This window comes from Hypanus sabinus, chromosome X1 (assembly GCF_030144855.1).
Source record: "Hypanus sabinus isolate sHypSab1 chromosome X1, sHypSab1.hap1, whole genome shotgun sequence".
NCBI lineage: Eukaryota > Metazoa > Chordata > Chondrichthyes > Myliobatiformes > Dasyatidae > Hypanus > Hypanus sabinus.
Window position 1 is genome coordinate 65,364,988 of NC_082738.1, and position 27,965 is coordinate 65,392,952.

General features: G+C 41.2%; 1 protein-coding gene across 5 annotated transcripts in view; it reads left to right on the forward strand.

Annotated features, from left to right (window-relative positions):
• LOC132384975 (phosphatidylinositol 5-phosphate 4-kinase type-2 beta) overlaps positions 1 to 27,965 on the forward strand; it is a 271,613-nt gene that overhangs the window by 182,094 nt on the left and 61,554 nt on the right. For all 5 annotated transcript variants that reach the window (XM_059956672.1, XM_059956671.1, XM_059956674.1 and 2 more), the window contains 3 exons: positions 105 to 257; positions 4,785 to 4,931; positions 27,778 to 27,816. In XM_059956672.1, the coding sequence (XP_059812655.1) occupies positions 105 to 257; positions 4,785 to 4,931; positions 27,778 to 27,816 (339 nt within the window). The remainder of the gene's footprint in view (positions 1 to 104; positions 258 to 4,784; positions 4,932 to 27,777; positions 27,817 to 27,965) is intronic.

Genomic DNA, 27,965 nt, shown 5'->3' on the forward strand with positions numbered 1-27,965 from the left:
AACAAGTTCCTGAACTCTGAGATGTAAGTTACAAAAGGAAACATAAATCACTGATTAAAACAGTATTCCTAAAATGTCTAATGAAAACTTGTTTTTTCTTTCAGAACTCAGTAACACGGAGTGCCCCCCTAAACAGTGACACACAGAATCGGATGGGTGCTCGATTTTTAACTACATATGACAAGAGATTCGTCATTAAAACTATAACTAGCGAAGATGTAGCAGAGATGCATAATATTTTAAAAAAGTACCATCAGGTATGCAAGCAAAGATTGATTTCCTTAAGGGCTGTGATCATGTGAGCTGCGTGTTGGTACTGTCCAGGTTTTCAGTGAAGGCAGAAGACAGAAGTACTTTATTGGTTGAGGCTTTGAAACATGTTTGTCAATAAAAGTAAATTGAACCTTTTGCATCTTCAAATGCTGCAGTATGTTGAGGAGGGAGGAAGAGATTTATTTCTGACTTTTATACATTTAGTCCACTGCTTAAACGGGTCTGAAACAGGAAGAGGAGTAACCTTGAGCTAAAACTTGTAATCTTGGCTGTCTGAATGATTAATTACAGTGCTTACACTGGCAATAGACATAAAAGTGGCCAGAATAGAGCGTTGTCAAGTAAATGATTAATAAGGAAAAAAAATTATTTGTACACACGTATACAGTGGATCCTGGTAAATTGGGACACATCGCGATCAGTACAGTTTGGCCCAATTAAGTGGCTGTCTCAATTAGCTGAAGTTTCATGGAAATAGTTAAGGTATTAAGACGAATTGAATAGCAAATTATTTAAATGAAATACAGAACAATTTTGAACACTAACAATAGTACTGCAGTACAATAAACCTATAGTTCCTAATAGTCATCAGTGGATGAATTCATCCAGTGTACACAATGAACAAACTCAGCACAGACACCTCGTGCAGATAACGGACTCCCTTTATACAATTACATCTTGAAATCTCCATTTTCATTACAACATTCAAAATGATTTATTGATACTTTCAAATTCTTCGCAGTTCTTAACTTGTTGAATAGTGAAATCATTTCATTTTCTTGGAGCCATTTCTGGCATCTCCAAGCCTGAATGTTTGAAACCACAATGAGCAAACAGTTCGGAGATGTCTTACTATTTATTTCTCACCAACCATCAAAAGTTTATTTATTATTAAGTACACAACTCTGAAATTTTTCTTCTCTGGGTAACCATGAAACACAATAATCAATCCTCAAATCCCCCCTCCCTGCAAAGAAAAGAACAAACAAAAGTGGAACAGCCTCATCAACCCCCAAAACCCTCCTCCCGCACAAAAACTGAACAAAATGGAACAGTCACATTCCAACCCCACCCCCACCCCCACCCACACACAGAAATGAGAAAGATCGAGCGAAAAACACAGAATACAAAAAAAATGTAAGACCAAGAAAAGCCTATAGTCCAAGTCTACATCCAAAACACAGAAAACCTGGGCAATACTCTTTGGGCACAGGGACAGGCTCCCCCCTCTCTGGTAGCGTAGCAGAGCGATCCTCAGCAATGAAAAGACAGGCAGCCGGCACTCACCCTCCACAGTCGCCTCAATGCTCCAATCTCCCTCATCACTTTAATCTGTGAACGATGGAAGTTTTACATGTAACTCTCGCTTCAGCTAGCATCTTAATATAGGAGGTGACAGCCCCCGACCCGGCCAAACTTAAGAAATCTTGTTTGGGTGGATGCTGCGTGATGTGTCCCCTGTTACAAATCAGTACCCCGAAATAACAAACAGTACACAATATGTGATTAAACAATTAAGCTTTATAATTCTTACTTTGACTACATGGTTAGTAAAGAAACGAAAAAAAGAAAGAAAAAGGGCCTAATCTTATTTAACAGTCTGTTGCACAATGTTGGAGCTCACTGATCATCCACCATCGACCTCCTCCGATCGTCGCTGTCCTTTGGACCCTCGTTCCAAGTGCACTCTGTCCAACGGTCTACCAACTCCCTCCATTCGCGTCTTCTATCCTTATCTCTGCCCAGTAAAAGGCCGCGAAAATCTCTCTTCCAGACTCACAAGAAAGAACAACAGCATTCCAAACCCCGTAATCTCTAACGTTGCTGCTACGGAGAAACCATTACATTATCAGTGAACCCCTACAGCATGTTACATACAATTCGTGAAATAGAGTGGAATATCGGCTCGGGCCCCATAACCTGCCCACCTTGAGGTTCACACAAGCTGCCTCTGTCTTCTAGACTCCTGTCGGAGACTGTAGAGTGCTGGAACATCCAAACAATCTCCAAACAGAAAATCACAGACTCCAACAGTTCCCGAATCACATCCAAGGTGAAACACAAATGCAAAAGACATAAAAGATGTGAAATACACAGTTTCGTGATCTATCCAGATGTCAACCAAAGGAGCGTTGTATGCAGGCGCCATCTTGACCAGTGACCATAAGATTAATGACAAAAGTAACTGCTTTTTGAACATAAACATGCAACTAACGCTATTTAAAATATTATATAAATTGTCTAAATATATAAATAAAAGTCGTCGGCTTTGATGCACTCTGGAGGGAATCAGTGATCATGCTCCTGATCGCTTTCCATTGAAAAAGGTCTTGAAGTTCTTTGCTCCCATTACTCACATGAACATAACAAGTTCATAAAGTTATACAACATGTAAACAGGTCCTTTGACACAACTCGACCAACATCGCAATCTACACTTTTCCCATTTGCATTTGTCCCTTATACTCATATACTCATGTACACACACTCTCACTCACACACACACACACACACACACACACACACACACACACACACACACACACACACACACACACACACACACACACACACACACACACACCACACTCGTGCACTTACTCTTACACTCGCTTTCAAATACATCCACACACACGCACACTCTCACACTCTCCAAGCACTCCCACACACTCTCCACGCACTCCCACACACCTTATGGCATTCTCACACACATACACGTCTACGTGAAAGGCTGCTGTAGAATCCATCATCAGAGATACCCACCATTTAGGCTACCCACCACCTCAGCAGGCCAGGCAGCATCTATGGAAAAGAGTACAGTCAATGTTTCAGGCCTAGACCCTTCAGCAGGACTGGAGAAAAAAAGCTGAGGAGTAGATTTAAAAGGTGGGGTGAGGGGAGAGGGAAACACAAGGTGAGAGGTGTAACCGTGAGGGGGAGGGATGAAGTAAAGAGCTGGGAAGTTGATTGGTGAAAGAGATACAGGGCTGGAGAGGGGGAATCTGATAGGAGAGGAGAGAAGTCCATGGAAGAAAGAAAAGGGAGGAGAAGTACCAGAGGGAGGCGATGGGCAGGAAAGGGGACAAGGTGAGAGACGGAAAAAGGGAAGGGAAATGGTGAAGGGGACAGGGAGAGACATTACTGGAAGATGAGGAATCGATGTTCATGTCATCAGGTTGGAGGTTACCCAGACAGAATACAAGGTGTTGCTCCTCCAACCGGAGTGTGGCCTCATCACGACAGTAGAGGAGGCCATGGATAGACATATCAGAATGGGAATGGGACGTGGATTTCAAAATGGGTGGCCACTGGGAGATCCCGTTCCTTCAGGTTCTCATTTATTGGTATTTTTTTTATTTGCATTTGCTCAGTTTGTTGTCTTCTGCACTCTGGTTGATCTTTCATTGATCCTGTTATTGTTACTATTCTATAGATTTATGGAGTATGTCTGCAGGAAAATAAATCTCAGGGTTGTATGAGGTGATAATAAAATTTACTTTCAACGTACACGCACATTTAAACTCTCTCTCTCTCACACAGACACACACACACTCTTACACTTACACCCAAACACATGGACACACACACACACACACACATTCTCGCATTCACACACGCACATACATACATGCATACATACTAACAGGCACTCACGCACAGACTCATACACATACACACACACACATTCACTCACTTTCTCTCTCATGCACGCTCACTCATTTGCTCTCTCACACACAGTCATTGATAGGAAATATGACCTGAAGCTAATATCCCAGAATGAAACATATCACCATATTAAGGATTTAATAAGCCTTAAGAAGTATAATCCTTTTTTCTCATGTTAGCCTTCTTTTAATTAAAAGAATTAACAGTATTTCAAAGTAACAGCTCTACCAATGTTTAATGGATAAAAGCACCACTTGGTGCTGCTGTGGTCTATAGAGACCAGGTCCAAGGTTCGTTTCCTTGTCTGTGCTGCGGTAGGGTGGTGGGGGTGGGGGGGGGGGGGGTTGGTTGCTAGCAAGTGCATTTCATGCTCCAAGATTAAGGAGGAGATAAATTTGACGGAGATTCTTGCTAATCACTCTGCAGCAAGGTACCCATATTTCACATGATCAAGAATGGAGATCCAAGTGAAAACTGGCTAAGTCCATTATGAAGAAGAACCTGTTGAAGTTTATTTTTCTTCATGAAATTTTGTGGCCAATACCCAACAAGAGTTGCTTTTGGAAAAGAAGCAGAGAAAATGCCAGCAAGTGGAGGCCAATTCATTAGGTATATTTAAAGTGAAGGTTGATAGGTTTTCAATTAGTAAAGGAGAGAAAAGTTACAGGGAGAAGGCAGGAGACTGGGGTTGAGAGGGATAATGAATCAGCCATGATGCAATGGTGGAGCAGATTTGATGGGCTGAATAGCCAAATTCTGCTCCTATATCTTAAGGTCTTATGGAGTCGAGTTGTCTTTATCTAACTGAACTCTGTTTCTTAATTATCTTTTGCTTTTCCTTTGCAGTATATTGTGGAGTGCCATGGTAATACACTTCTTCCCCAGTTCCTGGGCATGTACCGGTTAACAGTGGATGGAGTGGAGACGTACATGACCGTAACAAGAAATGTATTTAGTCACAGACTTACCGTCCACAGGAAATATGACCTGAAGGTATTGCTCAGACACAACATGTCACCTTCACTAGAATGTATGTCTCTTTCAAAACTGTGTGAAACATAATGATTTCAATGTCAACAAAGGGACTGTACAATGCAAAATAATTGATCCATGTAATTTCATATATAAAGATCTGTTTGAATCTGAATTTCAGGGAAGGAAAGCAGGATAAGATTCTGTGGGTAGACTGAAATATGCTTTATCTTTTGGGAAGTTGTGAAGAACGAGAGTAAACACCATGCAGTGATTCAGTGAGACTGTTCAAGAGGGAAGGGATCTAATAGAGCAGCAGGCTGCATTGATGGGAAATGGTTATTTATTTATTTAGAAATACAGTGCAGAATAGGCCCTTCCAGCCCAATGAGCTGCAAAGCCCAGCGACCCACCTATTTAACCCGAGCCCAATCACAGGACCAATTAACCTACTAACCTGTATATCTTTGGACTATGGGAAGAAACCGGACCATCTGGAAGAAACCCATGCACTCACATGGAGGATGTACAAACTCCTTACAGAGAATACTGGAATTGAACTCCAAACTGTAATAGCATCATACTAACAAAGAGGTAAATACAAGGGCATATAGCTACAAAAAGTCACCATTATAAGGCTGCAAAGATCTTTAAAATCTAGAACAAATTGGTCAGTTTATTGGGACATTGGAAAAACTTGCACACAAGAGATACTGCAGGTGCCGGAAATCCACACAAAATGCTGGAGGAACTCAGTCGGTCAGGCAGCAGCTATGGAGAAGAATAAACTGTCAACGGTTTGGGCCGAGACCCTTCATGAAGACTGGAAAGGAAAGGGAAAGCTGACAGGTGTTAGGTGAAACCGAGTGAGTGAGAAGGTGGGTGGCGGAGAGGGGATGAAGTGAGAAACTGGGAGGTGATAAGTGGAAGAGGTAAAGGGCTGAAAAAGAAGGAATCTGACAAGAGAGGTGAGTGGACCATGGGAGAAAAGGAAGGAGGTGATGGGCAGGTGACGAGAAGAGAAGAGGTAAGAGCTTAGAGCTTTGGTAAGGACTGAGGATATGTACTTGTTCTTTTTGTTGTGTCTAATGAAAGCTCTCTTGTATTTTCAGTAGCAAATGCTCTTAAGTTTTAAGCAGCTCCCAAGTCTTAGCTGTCTGCTTGTCAATACATTCTTTTTATAGAGTAGATGATGAATGGTATACCACTTTGTTGGCAAGTAACTCTTACTAAATTTCTTGTAGTTATTTAAATATGCGATATAGATTAAGTTCAGTTCAGTTTAGCAGCCACTTAGCAGGGCACGAGATGCAAGTACAGGGAAGAGTTGGGTTTGATTTACTGCTTTTGTGTTGAACTGGTTGACTCCAGATGAAATGATTTTTAAAAAGTCTTTGGTCTTATGCTAATATACTTTTGAGGGAATCAGAGATCCTGCTCTTGATTTCTTTCCATTGACAAAGGTCTTGATGCTCATATACATGAACATCATGAGTTCATAGAGTTGGAAACAGGTGTCTTGACACGACATAACCAAGATGCCAATCTACCCTGCTCCCATGTAGTTTGTCCCTTTTCTCTCTAAACCATTTTTATTTGTGTACCTGTTCAAATGCTTTTTCAAAATTTGTAATTGTACCTGCCTCTACCATCTTCTCTAGCAGCTTGTTCCATAATTAAGCATCAAACAATTTGTTGGATGAACTCAACAGGTCAAGCAGCATCTTTTGAAGGAAAGCAATCCTGCAGGGTTTCAGCCCAAAACAGTGACAATTCTCCTTTCCTTCACAAACGCTGCTGAGTTCCTCCAAAGATTGTTTATTGCTCCAGATTCTAGCACCATCATTCCCCGTGTCTCTATCTAATGTTGAATCCTGGTGTTCTTGTGATCTAGAGGGTCTTCAGAAGTCAAGAATAAGGTGTGAAACTTGTTGTTTACAGGCATTTTATTAAGTTCCCAAAGAAAAAAATACAAGAGATAAAGAAGGCCTGGTCTTCCTCTACAAAAACTAGCTCCAACTAAAAAGATTACAATGTTCCAGTGATAAGAATTGGCCAATAAAATAGCCAGTTTTAAGTGGTGTGACCCCTGCTTCAAAAAAAAAACAAGAAGTTTCTAGAAAAATACAGAAGCAGCTGTACCACAATTACCGGTAAATTCACTGAACAATTACACATATATAGGTGATTATATATAAACATAAGCAAGCGTAGAGAAGTTAAACTACCATAAAAAAAAGTAACAATTCTACACCCTAATCCCTAATCCAACACAATACAATTCTATTGTATTTTCCTGTAAATGTGTGCAAGAAAATGAATCTCAAGGTATGACTTACACATGTAAATTTTGATAATAAATTTATTTGGACTTTTAGCTCTGTAACACTTATGTGACCACTAATCTCATACGCATTTCCTTTAATGTTGAACACTTAAGTTGAAGACAGAATAATTATTTTTTAAACTATAAATGAAAGAGCACTAAATGATTAACTTCTGAAGGTTTAAACTGAAAACATGGAGCTGGTTCATGGGTCACTTTGATAACAGGAAATGTTCAGAATTCCAGCTGTGAGTTAGACAGGTTCCTCTTGCAAACTCTATGTAAAATCACTTGCAGGGTAAAGCAATTATATAAGTGCTTACTCTCACTCACTGAACAACTCCTTCTTATTCTTGACATAGAACAGTACAATTAAAATTAAGCTAAATCTCTTTTGCCTTAAGATGATCCTTATTTGTAAGAGATTCTGCAGATGCTGGAAATCCAGAACAGCACATATGCAAAATGTTGGAGGAATTGAGCAGGTCAGGACACATCTATGGAGGGGAATAAACAGTCGACGTGGAGTCATAGACTCTGATGAAGGGTCTTGGCCTGAAATGTCAACTGTTTATTCCTCTCCATAGATGCCATCTGACCTGTTTAGTGTATGATACTTTCATTCCCTGCATATTCATGTATCTTAAAAACTACTCTTGTATCTGCTCCACTATTACCCTTGGCAGCTTATTTCTGGCAACTAGCACTCTAGCAAAAACAATATTTACCTCATACATCTCCTCTAAACATTTTCCCTCTCACCTTAATGCAGTGGATCTGGAGCCCGCTGATTATAGGGTAATAACTGAACCTAGAGGTATCGGATGCATGTGCTCTAGTATTTGACATCTGATTTCTAATCTTTGTCATTGCACCTTAATAGAACTTGCTGGGTACAGTTCCTCAAATAACGAAGATCCAGATTATATTTTCATGATTAGATTGGATATTAGGGGTGGTGATTGACAGAACTAGGGCTGTTCAATGAAAGGTAGGTGTTTGTGCGTGAACAGGTTGTGAATTGTTATGTGTATATTTGTGGATGTTACAGCCTTGGCTATGATGAATAGCTATCCAATCCTGAAGTCTGGGCTAAAGTAAATCAAGTACCAGTGAACTTTGTTCCAAAGATTTAATGCATGTAATGCAAAGAGGGAAAAGCTTTGAATGTATATTTTTAAGTTTATGCAAGGCCATTGTGGTCTTTCCACTGTGCACTGATTAACAAATGTTAAATGTTTAGTTCAGTTCACTGTCAACCACAATATTTTTCAAATCATTGCAGTGTCTCTGGGAAAGGAATGGAGTGGGAGGTACAGATCACACAGTCCAAAACTGATGACATGCAGTCTTCTTGCATACACCAGATCCCCTCCAAAGTGGCAATGATAATAGGGACAAAAATACAAGAGATTCTGCAGATGCTGGAAATTCAGAGTAACACAAACAAAATGCTGAAGGAACTCAGCAGGTCAGGCATCCTCTATGCAAAGGAATAAAGAGTCAATGTTTTGACAATCACTCTGGTTGTGAAGAAGGATCTTGGCCAAAACATCAACTTTTTATTCCTTTCCATAGATGCTGCTTGACCTGCTGAGTTCCTCCAGCATTTTGTGCGTGATAATAGGGAAGCAACCATTTCATCAATAACTTCAAGACATGGCTCTACTTTATTTTCAGTCTCTGCCAGACAGCCCCTTCAGCCCTACAACTCAGAACAAAATTTCTCACAGCTATAGGTGATGCAGTTGAATGCTGGTCGATTTTGTGATTTGAACTCCAGCCTGGAGCACTGAAAAAAAAACTCTGTTGCCACTTTATTAGGTCTACTTCAAGGTTCAGCATGTTTTCCATTCAAAGAAGCTCTTCTGCACACTGCTGTTGTAACATGGAGTTATTTGAGTTATTGTTGCCTTCCTGTCAGCTTGAACCAGTCAGGCCGTTCTCCCACAGAACTGCCATTCACTGGATGTTTTTTTTTTCCATACCATTCTCTGTAAACTCTAGAACAGGAGGTTGTGGTTTAAAATATAAACATTGTTTTTTTGAACTTTACCTGACACGCGATGCTAGCACTTATGGTAGTGGGCAGTGACCGAGCAGACCCGTTAGCAATCTCATTAGAGGTCTCAGCGCAGTATGGCAGTACACAGCAGGACCATGTTTATTTGGTTGAGTCCATCTTCAGTTTTTTGATGTAAGATAGGGGAGACCATTGACTTTGGTGAGCACTGTACTTTGTGGAGGGGAGGCTGTAGACTGATAATTGGTGAGTGCCATATTGAATGGAGGGGAGGAAAGTAAGCTGGTGAGAAGCAGGAAGTGCACTTTCTGAGCATTGAATGGACTCGCCCAACTTGGGCTGTGATATCAGCCTCTCCCTCGCGAATTACCTCCCCCAACTTCCCCTTATGTACTGCCAACTGACTTATGGAAGTAAACAAACTCTACTGGTGTAGTAGAAAATTGGGGAGAAGTTTTCATTTTACATGCTGCAACTGCCGTTTTGCTGTTGTAAATATTGCAGAAGGTGGATTTTTTTAGGGTAGAAGTGAATTGTATTGTGAAGTGTTCGTTTTTTTTTGCACAATTCTAGTTTAGTTATTTATTATGCTTTTTTAATATTTTGTAAAATTGTGTCTTAGGCTGTATTTTTATTCCCATTGCTTTGGCTTATGGTTTTTAGTAACTTTACTATTCAACATTGTCAATAGATTTTCATGTTGTAAATAGCATTAATTAAAGTCTATTTACAACCTTTCTTTAAATTAAATTTACCAAGCCTACCTTTATAAAAAAAATTAAATCCATTTTGGCTTAAGCCAGTTCTATAACAGAAATTTATTATGTTTGTGTTATGGGTTTTTTTAATTTATGAAAGAGAAAGAAAGAGATTAATTTCAAGAAAGATAAGCTAAGCTTAACTACCTGTTGTTTTTCAAGAAAGGTTGGCTAAAAATATATTTTATACTCAAAAGAGCATTAGCAATTATTTTTGGATTCTACAACTTACTGATCATCCTAATTTACCGTGAGTGTAGATATAATAATTTTTACACAGGAGTTCCCCGAGACCTGAAAAACATTTCAAGGGTTCCTCCGGAGCAAAAGGGTTGAGAAAGGCTGCTCCAATGAGTGTTGTGAGTGAAAATCCCAGGAAATCAGCAGTTTCGGAGATACTCAAACCACCCTATCTGGCACCAACAATCATTCCACGGTCAAAGTAACTTATAGCATTTTTGACCTATGCTGATGTTTGGTCTGATCAACAACTTGACCATATCTGCATGGTTTTGTACATTGAGTTGTTTCCACATGAATGGCTGATTAGAAGTTTGCATTTATGAGCATGTGTACAGTTGTACCTAATAAAGTGGCCACTGGGTGTATGGGACTTGTAATTTCAGATGCCATGGAGTTATTATGTCATACAGTATGGAAGCAGGCCAATAAGCCTACTGGGCCCTGACTAGTGGCATGTGGACTTTAATGCCTATATGGTTCAAGTGCTCATCTAAACACTTCTTAAATGCTGCCAGTGATACCATTCTCTCAGGCAATGCATTTCAGATACTCTTCACACTCTCGGTGAAAAAGCTCCCCCCTCAGATCCCACCTAATATATGAGTGTTTGATGTTGCTGGGCCTGTACTTGCTAGAGTTTAGAAGAATGAGAGGGTATCTCATTGAAAGCTATTGAGTACTGAAAGGCTTAGATAAAGTGGACGTTTCCTATTGTGGGTGAGTCTAGGGCCATAAGGCACGGCCTCAGAATAGAGGGGCATCCATTTAGAATAGCGATGAGAAGAAATTTCTTTACCCAAAGATAGTGAATCTGTGGAACTCATTGCCGCAGATAGCTGTGGAAGACAAGTCATTGAATATATTTAAAGCAGAAGCTGAGAGCTTCTTAATTAGTCAGGGTGTCAAAGGTTACAAGGAGAATGCAGGGGAATGGGATTGAGGGGGATAATAAAACAACCATGACGGAATAGTGGAGCAGACTTGAAGGGCCAAATGGCCTAATTCTACTCCTATGGCCTTATGGTCTAAATCTCATACCCTTTACCCCAAATCTATTTCTTCTAATTTTATCTGCCTCCAATATTGGGTAAAGTTTCTTGTAGTCCACCCCATCTATAACCTCAATTTTATGCATCTCAATCTAACTCTTAACCTCCTCTGCATGGTAGCATAGCACGGTAGCACCATAGCAGTATGGGGTTACACAGTAGCGTAGTGGGATGCATAGTAGTGTATAGTTGTGCATTGCTTTAACAGTGTCAGGCAGCAATCAACAATCAGGATTCAGTTTCCACTACTGTTTCTATGGAGGTTGTTGTCACCGCGTGAATTTCATTCTGGTGTTCTGGTTTCCAAAGGTTAGGGTTAGTGAGCTGTGGGCATGCTATGTGGCAATTGAAACATGGCAACATTTGTGGGCTGCCCAGCACAGTTCTCACTGATTTGACTTGATGCGTACAACGCATTTCACTGTATGTTGGATGTACGTGTGACAAATAAGTTAATCTTTTTCTTTAATCTGCTCTGGGGGGAAAAAGACCAGGGCTCTCCAATCTCTCCTCATAACTGAAACACTATCCCTGATTAATCCGATCTATACCCTCTCCAGTGCTATCAATTACCTCCAGTATTATCACATCTTCCCTATAGTGCACTGACCAGAAGTGTAAGCAGTACTTAAGCTGCGGTCAGCTCTCTAAAGTTGGAGCATAATTTCCCCGCTCTTGTATTCATTGCCCTGACTAATGAAAGCCAGTGTTCTGAATCATGTTTATGTTTATGGTCTTTTGCTACTGTAGCCCATCCACTTGAAGGTTCAACGTGTTGTGCATTCAGACATGGTCTGTAAACTCTAGAGACTGCTGTGGATAAAAATGCCAGGAAGTCAGCAGTTTCTGAGATACTCAAACTACCCTGTCTGACACCAATGGTCAAAGTCACTTAGATCACATTTATTCCACATTCTGATATTTGCACTGAATGACAACTGAATCTTTTGACCATGTCTGCTGCTCTATGATTGGCTGGTTAGATATTTGCATTAATGAGGTGCAGGTGTACCTAATAAAGTGGCCACTAAGAGTATCTGTATTGTCACCTTGAAGAATCTCTGGACTTATTCACCATCTACAGCTGTGTGGTTAACTCAAGTTCATTTATTGTGCACATGTAAACAGCTAAACAAAAAAACCTTCCTCAGGGACCAAGGTGCAAAACACTATATATGTATTCTTTGTACCATAAACTAGCTTAGAACATGGTAAAGTGCAGGAGAGCTAGTTACTATAACTATTTCTAAAGCTTCTGAATGTCAAGGAAATTTCAAAATAAACCTTCATTCAGAGGATATATTTATTAGACCATCTTGTGAGGCCTCCGTCAGTCAGGGATGGCCACAGATGTTGTGCCCTAGCTGTTGAGATCCGCAAGCCTGTGCAGTACAATGTAAAAAGCAAGCTGTTCCCCATGTAGCAGGCTCCCCCTCTCCACGCATCTGACAAACCCAAAGGAACAGCAAAGCTTGGCAGCAGCACCGTCTCAGGAGTTGCCAGTCAGCATTGAACTCAACGTAGCACTGCCTTAGAGACTCCAGCCCCGGATTTTTCCCTCAGGGTTCACTCCCAAAGCTTTTCCCATGAGGAGGTATAGTCGCAAGGCAGCCGAGGTTTGAGATTGAAGTTCCCCTCGATGAGCTGTCAATATGGCTGACGAGCCCCATCTGCCCGAGGCGACTGGTTTTAAGGCACCAGTAACCCACCTTTGCCCTTTCTCCTGTCAGTAGAAACAGGACTTAGTAGCTAAGCCACACGTGAAGCCCAGAGGGTAATTCAGGCACACGTCATTGAGAGTATTTAATAGGTCGTGGGAACTTGTCCCCATTACCACCCCCAGCTAAAACAACCCTAAGGAACCTGAGACCATCTATCAAAGGATAATTTGCCAACTGTAATCTTGGTGAATGATGATTGATTATTTGTAATAGAGTCATCAAGTTTAAAGTTCAAAGTAAATTTATTATCAAAGTACGTATTTGCCACTATATGCATATCTGAGATTCATTTTATTACAGGCATTCACAATAGAACAAATACAATAGAATCAGTGAAAAAAGATTGACAAGCAACCGATGTGCAAAAGAAGGCAATCTTTGCAAAAACAAAAAAAAACTCAAGTAGTGTTAATAATAGATAAATATTTACTTATTCCATAGAGTTTTAGAAACATAGAAAACCTACAGCACAATACAGGCCCTTCGGTCCACAAAGTTGTGCCGAACATGTCCCTTCCTTAGAAATTACTAGGCTTGCCCAAAGCCCTCTATTTTTCTAAGCTCCATGTATCTATCCAAAAGTCTCTTAAAAGCCCCTATTGTATCCGCCTCCACCACCATCACCGGCAGCCCATTCCATGCACTCACCACTCTCTGAGTAAAAAACTTACCCCTGACATCTCCTCTGTACCTACTCCTCAGCACTTCAAACCTGTGTCCTCTTGTGGCAACCATTTCAGCCCTGGGGAAAAAGCCTCTGACTATCCACATGATCAATGCCTCTCATCATCTTATATACCTCTATCAGGTCACCTCTCATCCTCCGTCGCTCCAAGGAGAAAAAGCCAAGTTCACTCAACCTATTCTCATAAGGCATGCTCCCCAATCCAGGCAACATCCTTGTAAATCTCCTCTGCATCCTTTCTATAGTTTCCACATCCTTCCTGTAGTGAGGTGACCAGAACTGAGCACAGTACTCCAAGTGGGGTCTGACCAGGGCCCTGTATAGCAGCAACATTACCTCTCGGCTCCTAAATTCACTTCCATGATTTGATGAAGGCCAATGCACCATATGCCTTCTTAACCACATGTTTTAGAGCATGATAACACAAAAGCCAACTCTTTGGCCCTTGCAGTCCATACCAAACTATTATTCTGCCTAGTCCATGGCTCTCCATTGCTCTCCCATCCATGCACTTAACCAAACTTCTCTTAAATCAAAGCCACATCCACTATGTCTGCTAGCAGCTCGTTCCACACTTGCACCACTCACTAAGAGAAAGAGTTTATCCTCAGGTTCTCCTTAAATATTTCACTTATAATCTCCAAGTGGCAATTAATATTTTTTTATATATTTGAAAAACTTCTAAAGTATAAAACATAGTAAAAGTATTATGAATGCTAAAAGCCTGGAAAATAAAACATGGGAACAATGCAGATCAGGCAAAAGTTTCAAGAGATTTCTGTCAAAGTTGTAATTTGTTGTCCATTCTTAACGATCACAAGCTAATGTCAGGAAATGTATGGTCATGCACTGTGGTAGACAGAATAAAAGCTATTTTCTAAATGGAGAAAATTCAGAAATCAGAGGTGTAAGGGATTTGAGAGTCCTCATGCAGGATTCCCTGAAGGCTAACTTGCAGGTTAAGTCAGTGATAAGGAAGGCAATTGCTATGTAAGCATTCATATTGAGAGGACTACAATATAAAAGCAAGAATATAATGCTGAGGCTTTATTAGGCACTGGTCAGACTGCACTTGGAATATGCACTTTGTTATGTCTTTCATTTAAATACAGTGAAACCCATTATAACGTGATCATTTGGGTCCATAAAATGTCATCGCAATAAAAGCGGGGTCGCGTTAAATCAGGGTTCAAGAAAATCAGCGTTCCAACTGACCCAATGTTGACTTAACATCCTAAAACACCCCTACTTTCACCTTATTTGACCTGTTTTTTGCACGTTTACCTTCTGGCAGGTAAGTTACCTTTGAATTAAAGAATTCCGCGAATAAATCGTTGTTGTTACTGTAGAAACTAAAATACAAATTAATTTTTAGTAAAGCTTTTTAATACACAAAACACCAAATAAAAACATTCAAGAATATTAGCAATCATCATTTACAGTTTATTTCTTTAAAAAAGTGATGGAGTGTTCCTTGCTTAAATGTAGCACGTCGCTGGCTGCAAGCGAAATCTAGAATGCTTCTGAGTTGGAGGGTTTTTGTGGTCCACCTCCTGGGTCTCCAGCCAGCGGAGGCCAGCCTCGAGCTTTGAGAATAGGACCGGAAATTGGAAGGCCTTCTGAGCGAGCTTGAACAAACCACTTGTACAAAGAGTCATCAAGACTGACATCTTTGGCTGTCTTCAGGCTTTTAGTCCTGCTTCTTCTTCAACTTTGCAAAGCGACGCGCGTAACTTTTCTTCGTGAGATTTCCAACCACAAATTATTGATTCCGGCATCCCGAGGTCTCATGCAGCTTGAGTTTGATTTTTAGTCTTGATCACGTCAAGTGCATGAAGCTTATCTTTCACAGAAAAAGATTTTCTTTTTCTAGCAGTTTGTTCCATTTTGAGCAAATAAAAAAGGTCCAATAACTCACACAAAATGCTGGTGGAACACAGCAGGCCAGGCAGCATCTGGTCGAGACCCTTCATCAGAACTAACTGAAAAAAGAAATGGTAAGAAATTTGAAAGTGAGAGGGGGAGGGGGAGATCCAAAATGATAGGAGAGGATAGGAAGGGGAGGGATGAAGCCAAGAGCTGGGAAGTTGATTGGCAAAAGGGATACAAAGCTGGAGAAGGGGGGATATGGATTGACATGGACATGGAGTCCAATGACTCATCGCGTTATATCGGAATTCGTGTTAAATCGGGGCACGTAAAATCGGGGTTTCGCTGTACATAATTTATTACTCAGTTAAATGGTAGTTTGTCATTTTTTAATAACCTTTTAACTATTTCCATAAAACTTCAGCCAATTGAGGCAGCCACGTAATTAGGCCAAAATGTGCTAGTCCCAATGAGTCCCAATTAATCAGAATCCTCTACTTCGTAACGTTGACACATATAGTGAAATGTGTAATTTGTGTCAATGATCAACAGTGTCTGAAGATATGCTGAGGACGTCCTGCGAGTATCACCGTGTCTCCGACGCCAGCAGATCACCCCCATGACTTTGTGGGTGGAAAGCAGAGCACCCAAAGGAAACCCAGGCAGCCACAGGGAGAATGTACAAGCTCCTTACAAATATCTGGAGGAATTGAACCCAGTCCTCTGATCACTGGTGCTGTAAAGTGTTACGCTAACCTCTGTGCTACTGTGCTGCACCTTAAAGGATGCACGACTTATCCTTTATGACACTGTATTTTCAATTTTAATGAGTGAAATATTGAACATTTCAGATCAATACTCTTTCATTAGAGAGCCTGCTGGTGAAATCCAGCTGATTAACTAGGACATGTTACCATTAACATTTTAAAGTGCATAACTTCAGAAGTTAAATTTTGTTCCTTGTAGCTGTCTTTATCAGCCTAGTAGTTTGGGGTTCAATAGAGTCATAGAACACAACAGCACAAAAACCTGCTCTTCAGCCCATCTAGTCCATGCCAAACCATTGAAGCTGCCGAGTCCCATTGACCATTGACTATACCGCTCCCATCCATGTACCTATCCAAGCTTCTCTTAAACGTTGAAATCAAAATCACATCCACCACTTGCACTTGTGGCAGCTTGTTCCACACTTAAACTAACATCTGTGAAGATGTTTCCCCCTCATGTTCCTCTTAAACATCTCACCCTTCACCCATGACCTCTAGTTGTAGTCTCACCCAACCTTTGTAGAAAAAGCCTGCTTGCATTTACCTCGTAATTTTGTACGTCTATCAAACGCCTCTGAATGTTCTACATTCTAGAAAAAAAAAGTTCTAACCTATTCAATCTTTCCTTATAACTCAGGTCCTCCAGACCTGGCAGCATCCTTGTAAATTTTCTCTGTACTCTTCTGACAGACAGACAGACAGACAGACAGACATACTTTATTGATTCCGAGGGAAATTGTTTTTTGTTACAGTCGCACCAACCAAAAATAGTGTAGAAATATAGCAATATAAACCATAAATAATTATATAATAAGTAAATAATGCCGTGGAAAATAGTCCAGGACCAGCCTATTGGCTCAGGGTGTCTGACACTCCGAGGGGGGCGTTGTAAAGTTTGATGGCCACAGGCAGGAATGACTTCCTATGATGCTCAGTGTTACATCTCGATGGAATGAGTCTTTGGCTGAATGTACTCCTGTGCCTAACCAGTACATTATGGAGTGGATGGGAGACATTGTCCAAGATGGCATGCAACTTGGACAGCATCCTCTTTTCAGACACCACCGTCAGAGAGTCCAGTTCCACCCCCACAACAGTACTGGCCTTACTTGAGCTTGTTGATTCCGTTGGAGTCTGCTACCCTCAGCCTGCTGCCCCAGCACACAACAGCAAACATGATAGCACTGGTCACCACAGACTCGTAGAACATCCTCAGCATCGTCCAGCAGATGTTAAAGGACCTCAGTCTCCTCAGGAAATAGAGACCTTGTTTACATCTTTCCTGTAGGAAGGTGACCAGAATTGCACACAATACTCCAAATTTGGCCTCACCAACATCTTATACAATTTCAATATAATATCCCAACTCCTGTACTCAGTGCATTGATTTATGAAGGTCAGTGTGCCAAAATCTTTCTTTACAAACCTCTCTAACTGTGACGCCACTTTTAATAAATTATAGACCTGTATTCTCAGATCCCTTTTTTCTACCACCCTCCTCAGTGTCCTACCATTCACTGTGTATGACCTACCCTGGTTGGTCCTCCCAAAGTGCAACACCTCACACTTGTCTGCATTAAATTCCATCTGCCATTTTTCCAGCTGGTCCAAGTCCTGCTGCAAACTTTGATAATCTCCCTCATTATCCACTACACCCCCAATCTTGGTGTCATCGTAAACTTGCTGATTCAGTTATCCACATTATCATTCAGATCATTGATTGAGATGACAAACAGCAATGGACCCAGCACCAGTCCCTGCGGAACTCCTCTAGTCACAGAACACAACAGCACAGAAACAAGCCCTTTGGCCTGACTGTCACATTTTAAGAGTTTGTGTGTGTGTGTGTATCTATATATGATAATCTTCTGAATTTATGTTGGTTGCTGAATAAATACCGGTCAGAAATCCCACAGAAATGTTTTTAAAGGTTGAGATTAGGACATGTTATTGGTCTAAGAATAAAGACTTTCCTCTGATTTTGCCCTTGTCAATTGTGGCCTCTGTCGGTCGTGGTCGACCATGGGTACTGCGCCTCTGGTAGTCACTGGGAGTGGCTTCTCCAGGGTGCAAGCCAGGGCAGAGTTGATATGGAGAGCCATCTGCTGCCCATGCAGTGGGATCCCCTCTCCATGCTGATGACAGGTCCAAAGGAATGACGGAAGTCAATACAGTTTGGTGCCAGCAGCCTCGCAGGAGTTGCCGTGCCGGTTCTGGGTACAGCAGTCAGCCGCCTTCGGGACTCCAACTCCAGATTTTTCCTCGAGGTTTACTCCCAAAGCCTTTCCTGTGAGCGGGTATAGCCGCAAAGCAGCGGAGGTTTGAAATTGGAGTTTGAATTGAAATTAGTTTCATCTAATTGAAATTAGATGAGCTACCATCTGTGGTTACCCACACAGACATAAGTGTAAAGTGAGTAGAGCAGAGGGCTAAGCACACAGCCTTGTGGTGCACCTGTGCTGATGGAGATCGTGGAGGGTCTGCACGTGTGGAAATCAAGGATCCAATTGCACAAGGATGCATTGAGGTCAAGGTCTTGAAGGTTATTGATTAGTTTTGAGGGGATGATAGTATTGAATGCCGAGCTGTAGTTGATAAAGGTATGCATCTTTGCTGTCCAGATGTTTGAACATTGAGTGAACAGCCGATGAGGTGTCACCTGCTGTGGACCTGTTCCTCCGGTAGACAAATTGTTGTAGATGCAAGTCGTTTCTCAGGCAGGAGTTGATATGTTTCATCACCAACCTCTCAAAACACTTCATCACTGTGGATGCGAATGCCTCTGGACAATAGCAGGTATTGGTATAATTGAAGCCTGCTTGAAGTAGGTAGGAACCTCAGACTGCTGAAGCAAGAGGTAAAAGATCTCAGTGAATGCTCTAGCCAGTTGATCAGCACAGGTCTTTAGTACTTGACCAGGTACCCTCTCCATGAGATTAAGAGTCCTTGAAAATGAGTCCATAGGTTGCGGAAACAGTTCAGTGATGGCTGATTGAAATTGAGTGAAGTTATCCTGAGAGCATGATAGTTGAGTAGTAGTAACTGTTCTTGGACCTGGTGGTGTGGGCGCTGAGAATCCATTCGTCCTGATGGCAGCATTGAGAAGAGAGTATGTTCTGGGTGGTGAGGGTCCCTGATGATGGATGCTGCTTTCCTGTTACATTGCTTTGTGTAGATATGCTCAATGGTGGGGAGGACTTTGCCCGTGATGGCTGGGTATATCCACTGCTTTATTAGAAATTTTTGACATTTTTTTAGAAGTTTTTTAGAAGTTAATATTTTTAAATTAATGGTACATGAAATTAATGGTACTGAACACTAAGAAGTCCTTAAAATGTAATGAACTCCATTCACAGGTTTCTAGGAGATTTCAAGGACTATAAAGACAGTGGATGCATTAGTTGTCATTAACCTTTTGTGAATTTCTAGAACAGTTTCCATGTGTTGGAAAATAGCAAATGTATCCCTCTATTTAGGAAAGGAGGGAGCGAAAGCAGAAAATGACAGGCCAGTTATCTGACACCAGTTTGGGAAAATGTTATTAAGGAAGTGGTAGTAAAACTCTGTCATGTACAATCCCAAGCAAGGCTCTGAAAGGAGGAGGGTTGAGTATGGGGTTAGCACCTCCGTCCTGTAAAATCCTAGAGCTACAGAAACGCCAACAGAAGCTCCAAGGCCTCATCCCTCGGAAAGGAAGGATACATCAAGAAGATGGGTTATTCCTGGAGACAACATGAAAGACTGGCCCAGGACCAAGGACTCTGGTGAACTACTTACTGTTGGCAGCCTATATCCCAGTAGGGGTGATGGGCTTAAGTGAGTAAAAAGTGGTATTAAGGCGTCTGAAAAATAATGATTGGGGAGTTGTACATCACCACCCTCTGGCTAGAGGAGCTCTTCCTCATCTCTGTTCTAAATGGACATCCTTCTATTCTAAGACCTTTGGTCCTAGACTGTTCTACCAGTAGAAACATCCTCTTTACATATACTCTATCTAGGCCTTTCAATATTCAATAGGTTTCAGTGAGATCCCTCTCCCCACCCCAATCTTCTAAACTCCAGCAAGTACAGACACAGAACCATCAAATGTTCCTCACGCGCTAGTTAACCTGTTCATTCCTGGGATCATTGTCGTGAACCTCCACTGAACCGTCTCCAGTGCCTAGATAAGGAACCCAGAGTGAAGCTTTGGAATGCTCTGGCCATGAAGGCCGTAGAAACTCAGTTCCTTAATAGAAACATAGAAAATGTACAGCGCAATACAGACCCTTTGGCCCACAATGCTGTGCCAAACATGTCCTTACCTTAGAACTTACCTGTGGTTACCCATAGCTCTCTGTTTTTCTAAGCTCCATGTACCTATCCACGAGTCTCTTAAAAGACCCTATCATATCTGCCTCCATTACCGTCGCCAGCAGCCCATTCCACGCACTCACCACTCTCTGCATAAAAAAACTTAATCCTGACATCTCCTCTGTACCTACTTCCAAGCACCTTAAAACTGTGCTGTTAATCAAGACATAGCAGTAGATTATTTGTAAGGAAGTTGAGGGATGTGGGTTTAGCAATGAAATCAAAGATCATTGAATGGTGAAGCAAGCATGAGGGGCCTGGTAACTTCCTAATGTTTCTATGTGCCTGTGTGTACTTGTTAAGGTTTTGTTAAGGATATTAAGGCTATTGAAATGGTGAATCAGCTTTATTTCCACCAACATGTTACATGAAATTAGTTGCTTTGCAGTCACAGTACAGTGTAAAAATAAAAAGTTGCAATAAATTATAAAGATAAACGGTGCAACAAACAAGGAAAGGAAGTTGAGGCTCAGATCAGCCCTGAATGACATGACAGGCTGAAGGGGATAAAAGACCTACTGTTATTCTGTGATGTTAAGTTTACTTTTACACCCATGTTGTTCATTGTTTCAGTAGATTGTTGGATTACACCAGATTTTGTGTACTTCTGGTATTGGATGTCTCCCTTCTTCAAATATAATGTGAAATAAAAATCATCAAACATTGCATTGCAGAACTTTCAGATCTCTGGGAAACAATTAAAATCTGTGTCAGGAGCAGTTTCTAACTATGTGTCTTCATAATTTAATGTCATTGACATTTTCAGCAGATATTTGCAAACATAAGGAGCAGGAACAGGAAAAGGACCCTTGAGTCCATAAATTTGCAATTGAATCTCAGTCTTATTCATACTATATTTGTTGCCCACTCAACAAATCTCATAGACCATAAGACCTAGGAGCAGAATTAGGTCATTTGGCCCATCAAGTCTTCTCTGCTCTTCCATCATGGCTGATTTACTATCCCTCTCAACTCCATGCTTCTGCTTTCTCCTTGTAAACTTTGATTAATCAGGAACCTATCAGCCTCCATCCTAAATATACCCAATGACTTGGCCTGCGCAGCCATCTGTGGCAAAGAATTCCACAGATTCACCACTCTCTGGCTGAAGGGAACTTCCCTCATCTATGTTCTAAATGGATATCGCTCAATTCTGAGGCTGTGCCCTCTGGTCTTAGACTTCCCCCCCCACTATGGGAAAGATCTTCTCCACATCCACTCTATCCAGACCTTTCAACATTTGATAGGTTTCAATGAAATCCCCCTTCATTCTTCTAAACTCCAGCAAGTACAGGCCCAGAACCATCAAATGCTTCTCTTATGTTAACCCTTTCATTCCTGGGATCATTTTCATGAATGTCCTCTGGACTCTTCTTAGATAGGAGGCCCAAAACTGCTCACAATACTCCCAAGTGTGGTTTGACCAATGCCTTATTAAGCCTTATCATTACATCCTTGCTTTTGGGTTCAAGTCCTCTCAAAATGAATCTGAACATTTCATTTGCCTTCCTTCGACTCAATGAGGACTCTCAAGTCACTCTGCACCTTGCATTTTTCTCCCTGTTTTTGTCTTTATCCCTTCTGCCAAACTGTATGACCATGTACCTCCCTACGTTATATTCCATCTGCTACTTCTTTGCCCATTCCTCCAATCTTTCTAAATCCTTCTGCAGACACCCTACTGCTTCAGCACTACTTGCCCTTTTGTCTCTCTTTGTATTGGCCGCAGACTTGGCCATAAAGCCAACAATTGCTTCATCCAAATCATTGACATACAGCATGAAAAGAAGTGGTTCCAAATCTGACCCCTGTAGCTCATCACTAGTCACTGGCAGCCAACCAGAAAAGGCCCATTCATTCCCACTCTTCACCTCCTGCCAGTCAGCCAATCTTCCATCCATTCTACTACCTTTCCCATAATATCTTATTAAACAGACTCATTTATGGCAACATTCAAAGACCTTCTGAAAATCCAAATAAACAGCGTCCACTGCCTTTCCTTTGTCTCTCCTGGTCGTTATTTCCTCACAGAATACCAAAAGATTTGTCAAGTAAGATTACCCCCTTCAGAAAACTATGCTGACTTTGTCAAATGCGCTAAAACCTCATCCTTAACAATAGACTCCCAACCAGTGGCCTATAATTTCCTATCTTCTGCCTCCCTCATTTCTTAAAGAGTGCAGTGACATTTGAAAATTTCCAGTCCTCTGGAACCATTCCAGAATCTACTGATTCTTGAAAGATCATTACTGTTGCCTGTACAACGTCTTCAGCTACCTCCTTCAGAACCCTGGAGTGCAGTCCATCTGGTCCAGGTGACTTATCTACCTTCAGACCTTAAGAATTTTTAGCTTCCCAAGTACTTTCTCCTTAGTAATAGCAATAATACTCAGTTCTGCCCCCTGAGGCTCTCACATTTCTGACATTCTGCTAGCATCTTCCACAGTGAAGACTGGTGCAAAACACTTATTAGGTTCCTATGTCATTCTTTGCCCCCCCCCCTCCCCATTACTGACTCTTCAGTGTCATTTTCCAGCAGTCCAATATCCACTCTCATCCCTCTTTTACTCCCTATACATCTGAAAAAACTTTATATAACCATATATAACAACCACAGCACGGAAACAGGCCATCTCGGCCCTCCTAGTCCGTGCCGAACTCTTAATCTCACCTAGTCCCACCTACCCGCACTCAGCCCATAACCCTCCACTCCTTTCCTGTCCATATACCTATCCAATTTTACCTTAAGTGACACAACTGAACTGGCCTCTACTACTTCTACAGGAAGCTCATTCCACACAGCTATCACTCTCTGAGTAAAGAAATACCCCCTCGTGTTTCCCTTAAACTTTTGCCCCCTAACTCTCAAACCATGTCCTCTCGTTTGAATCTCCCCTACTCTCAATGGAAACAGCCTATTCACGTCAACTCTATCTATCCCTCTCAAAATTTTAAATACCTCGATCAAATCCCCCCTCAACCTTCTACGCTCCAATGAATAGAGACCTAACTTGTTCAACCTTTCTCTGTAACCTAAGTGCTGAAACCCAGGAAACATCCTAGTAAATCGTCTCTGCACTCTCTCTAATTTATTGATATCTTTCCTATAATTCGGTGACCAGAACTGTACACAATATTCCAAATTTGGCCTTACCAATGCCTTGTACAATTTTAACATTACATCACAACTTCTGTACTCAATGCTCTGATTTATAAAGGCCAGCGTTCCAAAAGCCTTCTTCACCACCCTATCTACATGAGACTCCACCTTCAGGGAACTATGCACTGTTATTCCTAGATCTCTCTGTTCCACTGCATTCCTCAATGCCCTACCATTTACCCTGTATGTTCTATTTGGATTATTCCTGCCAAAATGTAGAACCTCACACTTCTCAGCATTAAACTCCATCTGCCAACGTTCAGCCCATTCTTCTAACCGGCATAAATCTCCCTGCAAGCTGTGAAAACCCACCTCATTATCCACAACACCTCCTACCTTAGTATCATCGGCATACTTACTAATCCAATTTACCACCCCATCATCCAGATCATTTATGTATATTACAAACAACATTGGGCCTAAAACAGATCCCTGAGGCACCCTGCTAGTCACCGGCCTCCATCCCGATAAACAATTATCCACCACTACTCTCTGGCATCTCCCATCTAGCCACTGTTGAATCCATTTTATTACTCCAGCATTAATACCTAACGACTGAACCTTCTTAACTAACTTTCCATGTGGAACTTTGTCAAAGGCCTTGCTGAAGTCCATATAGACTACATCCACTGCCTTATCCTCGTCAACATTCCTCGTAACTTCTTCAAAAAATCATATCCTTTTTTATAATATTGGCTAGTTTATCTTCACATTTCATCTTTTCTCTTTTTATGGCTTTTGGTTGCCTTCTGTTGGTTTATAAAAGCTTCCCAATTCTCTACCTTACCGCTAATTTTTGCTATATTAGTTACCTCTTTTTTGCATTTACCCTGTCATTGATTTCTCTTGTCAGCCAAGGTTGCCTCATCTTCCCTTTAGAATACTTCTTCATCTTTGGGATGTATCTTTCCTGTGCCTTCTGAATTTTCCCCAGAAACACCAGCCATTGCTGTTCTGCCATCATCTCTGCTAGTGTCTGTTGTGTATTGGGCAACAATCAGCACTGGGTCAGTAAAAAGAAAGGGGTTGCCCACTCCAACAATGGTCACTCCACTTACAACCCCTTTCTTTTTATTGACCCAGTGCTGATTGTTGCCCACCAAGGGGGAAAAAATGCCCGAAGCACCCAAGCTATTTTTAAACGCAGTGTTGTGCCACCAATGAATGACCTCTTGCACTGGGGTTGGGGGGAGGACTTTGAGTTTCTAACATATAACTGTCATTCATTCTTTGGGGGCACTCCTCTGTTTTTGTGGATGGTTGCGAAGAAAAAGCATTTCAGGATGTATATTGTATGTAGGCCTCTGTTAGTCTCGATAGACCATGGATTGGCACCTTGGAACGTTTCCAGGTGCAAGCCTGGGCAAGGATTTTTTTGTAGAAGATCGGCAGTTGCCCAAGCTGCAAGTCTCCCCTCTCCACGCCACCAATGTTGTCCAAGGGAAGGGCATTAGGACCCATACAGCTTGGCACCGGTGTCGTCGCAGAGCAATGTGTGGTTAAGTGCCTTGCTCAAGGACACACACGCAAGCTTCAGCCAAGGCTTGAACTAGTGACCTTCAGATAACTAGACGAACACTTTAATCACTTGGCCATGCGCCAACACTATATTGTATACATTTCTCTGACATTAAATGTACCTTTGAAACCTTTGAAGTCCAAAAATCTATCAACCTTTACGTTGTGTAACTTCAACAGTTGAAATAGTGTTGTTTTTTGGAGAAAAGAATTACAAAAGTTTGAAACTTGAATTGAACTGACTTTATTTTCTTCATCCTTCAAATACACGAGTAAAAATCTTTATGTTACATCTCCATCTAAATGTGCCATGTGCAGTCATAGTAATTTATAATAAATAGAACAGTCAATGTAATACAGAGTACACTCAAATCAGTGTGAGTTAATCAGTCTGATGGCCTGGTGGAAAAAGCTGTCCCAGAGCCTGTTGGTCCTGGCTTTTATGCTGCAATACTGCTTCCCGGATGGTATCAGCTGGAATAGATTTTGGTTGGGTTGACTAGGGTCCCCAGTGATCCTGTGGACCCTTTTTACACACCTGTCTTTGTAAATGTCCTGAATCATGGGAAGTTCACAACTGCAGATGCGCTGGGCTGTCCGCACCACTCTCCGCAGAATTCTGCGATTAAGGGAGGTACAGTTCCCATACCAGGCAGTGATGCAGCAGTCAGGATGCTCTCAATTGTGCCCCTGTAGAAAGTTATTAGGATAGGTACATGAAAATAGAGGCTTATGGGTAACCCTAGGTAATTTCTAAGGTAAGAGTATGTTTGGCACAGATTTGTGGGCCAAAGGGCCAGTATTGTGCTATGTTTTCTATGTTTCTATTTGGGGGCCCATACCAAACTTCCTCAACTAGCTCTATTGTTCTTGCGACATTCTACGAATGCTAGAAATCCAGAGCAACATATACAAAATGGTAGAGGAGCTCAGCAGGTCAGCAGCATGAATGGAGAGGAATAAACAGTTGACATTTTGAGCCAAGACCCTTCAGCAGAAGAAATTTCTCCTTGTGTCAAATCTAAATAGCTGCCCTATGTTTTGAGACTGGTGCCTAGTCTGGCATTGTTCAGCCAGTGGTGATGGACCCTTTCATTCTTATGATTCTTGTGTTTCAGTGTGTCCATTGAATTCAGTTTCTTAGGGATTTGATCAATATGCTTGCGGCTATGATCTACACTGCTACTGTCTACATTCAAATTCTGTATATCCTGCCTTGTCCAATAAAAAATAGTTTGGCTCTCTACCGCAGGGTTCTGCCACTAATCGTCTTTGCAGGTTAGTTTGGATCTGTGCATTCTCAGGAAGAACCAGAAAGCAGGTGTGTAGAATATGTCAGTACATTGAAGAAAGGAATGTCAGAAAATGAACTCCCCCACTCCAAGAATGCAATGTCAGTTACTAAGGTGGGGTGGGGAAGGGTTTTTTCACACAGAGTGTTGGGTACCTGAAACAATCTTCCAAGGGTTGAGTATCAGAAGCAGATTCATTATCAAAAACATATGACATGAAATTGATTGTTTTGCAGCAACAGTACAGTGCAAAGACATAATATTACTGTGAATAACAAACAATAAAGGGTGCAAAGCACAGACATTGTGCACCAAAGGGCTTGTTCCAGTGCTTTACTGTTCTAATTGTTAAAAAAAGCATTACTGTACATCACAGACAAAGTGTAAACCTTTGAACAAATTGCTAAGCCTTGTGGCATCTCCTTTTAAATAGCAATAGTTTATGCTGTATTTTACGTTAGCTTTATAGTATTAGTGAAAATACAGGAAAAATAAATGATTGCATTCATTATTACATGAAGTGCTACATCTTCAGAGCAGATGTTAATGCCTACAATGCTGTGACAATATGTATAAACATAAATAAACTAAAAATGTCTTTTCACACTTACTTTGCAATAAAATTCATTATTTGAGCTTCTTTCTGACCTTATGCAATCTTATAGCCTAATCACAAGAGATTCTATAGTTGCTGGAAATCCAGAGTAATACACACAAAATGCTGGATCAACTCAGCAGGTCAGGCAGCAATTATTGAGAGGAATAAATAGTTGACATTCCAAGCCAAGATACTTCATCAGCATGCATAGATGCTACGTAATCTGCTGTGGTACAGTAGATGAATCTGTGCTGTAAGCTGAGAGGGAGACTGTATGTGAACAAAGTTGCATTGGAACACATTCAGATTTTTGATTTACTATTTTATGAAATTGTGTAATATATTCCCAGTTGTGTGAGAATTTTAGATACTTAAATACCAGCTAAATAGGTCTAATCTCTCTCCTCTTTAGTTTGGTTATAATAGATGGAGTCCCAGGAGTGAATAATTTCAATTTCCTTTTAAAAAGACAATGGCAATAACTTACTGTTATTTATGTCCATAGGGTTCAACAGTATCGAGGGAAGCTAGTGGAAAAGAAAAGGTATGGTGATCAACATTTATTAACTGCATAATTGTCCCCTCAGCTCCCTGATGTAACACAATAGTACCTTTGCCTAATATGTAACATACACTCAGTGGTCACTTTATTTGCTGCAGGAGTGGAACCCAGCATGGTCTTCTGCTGCTGTA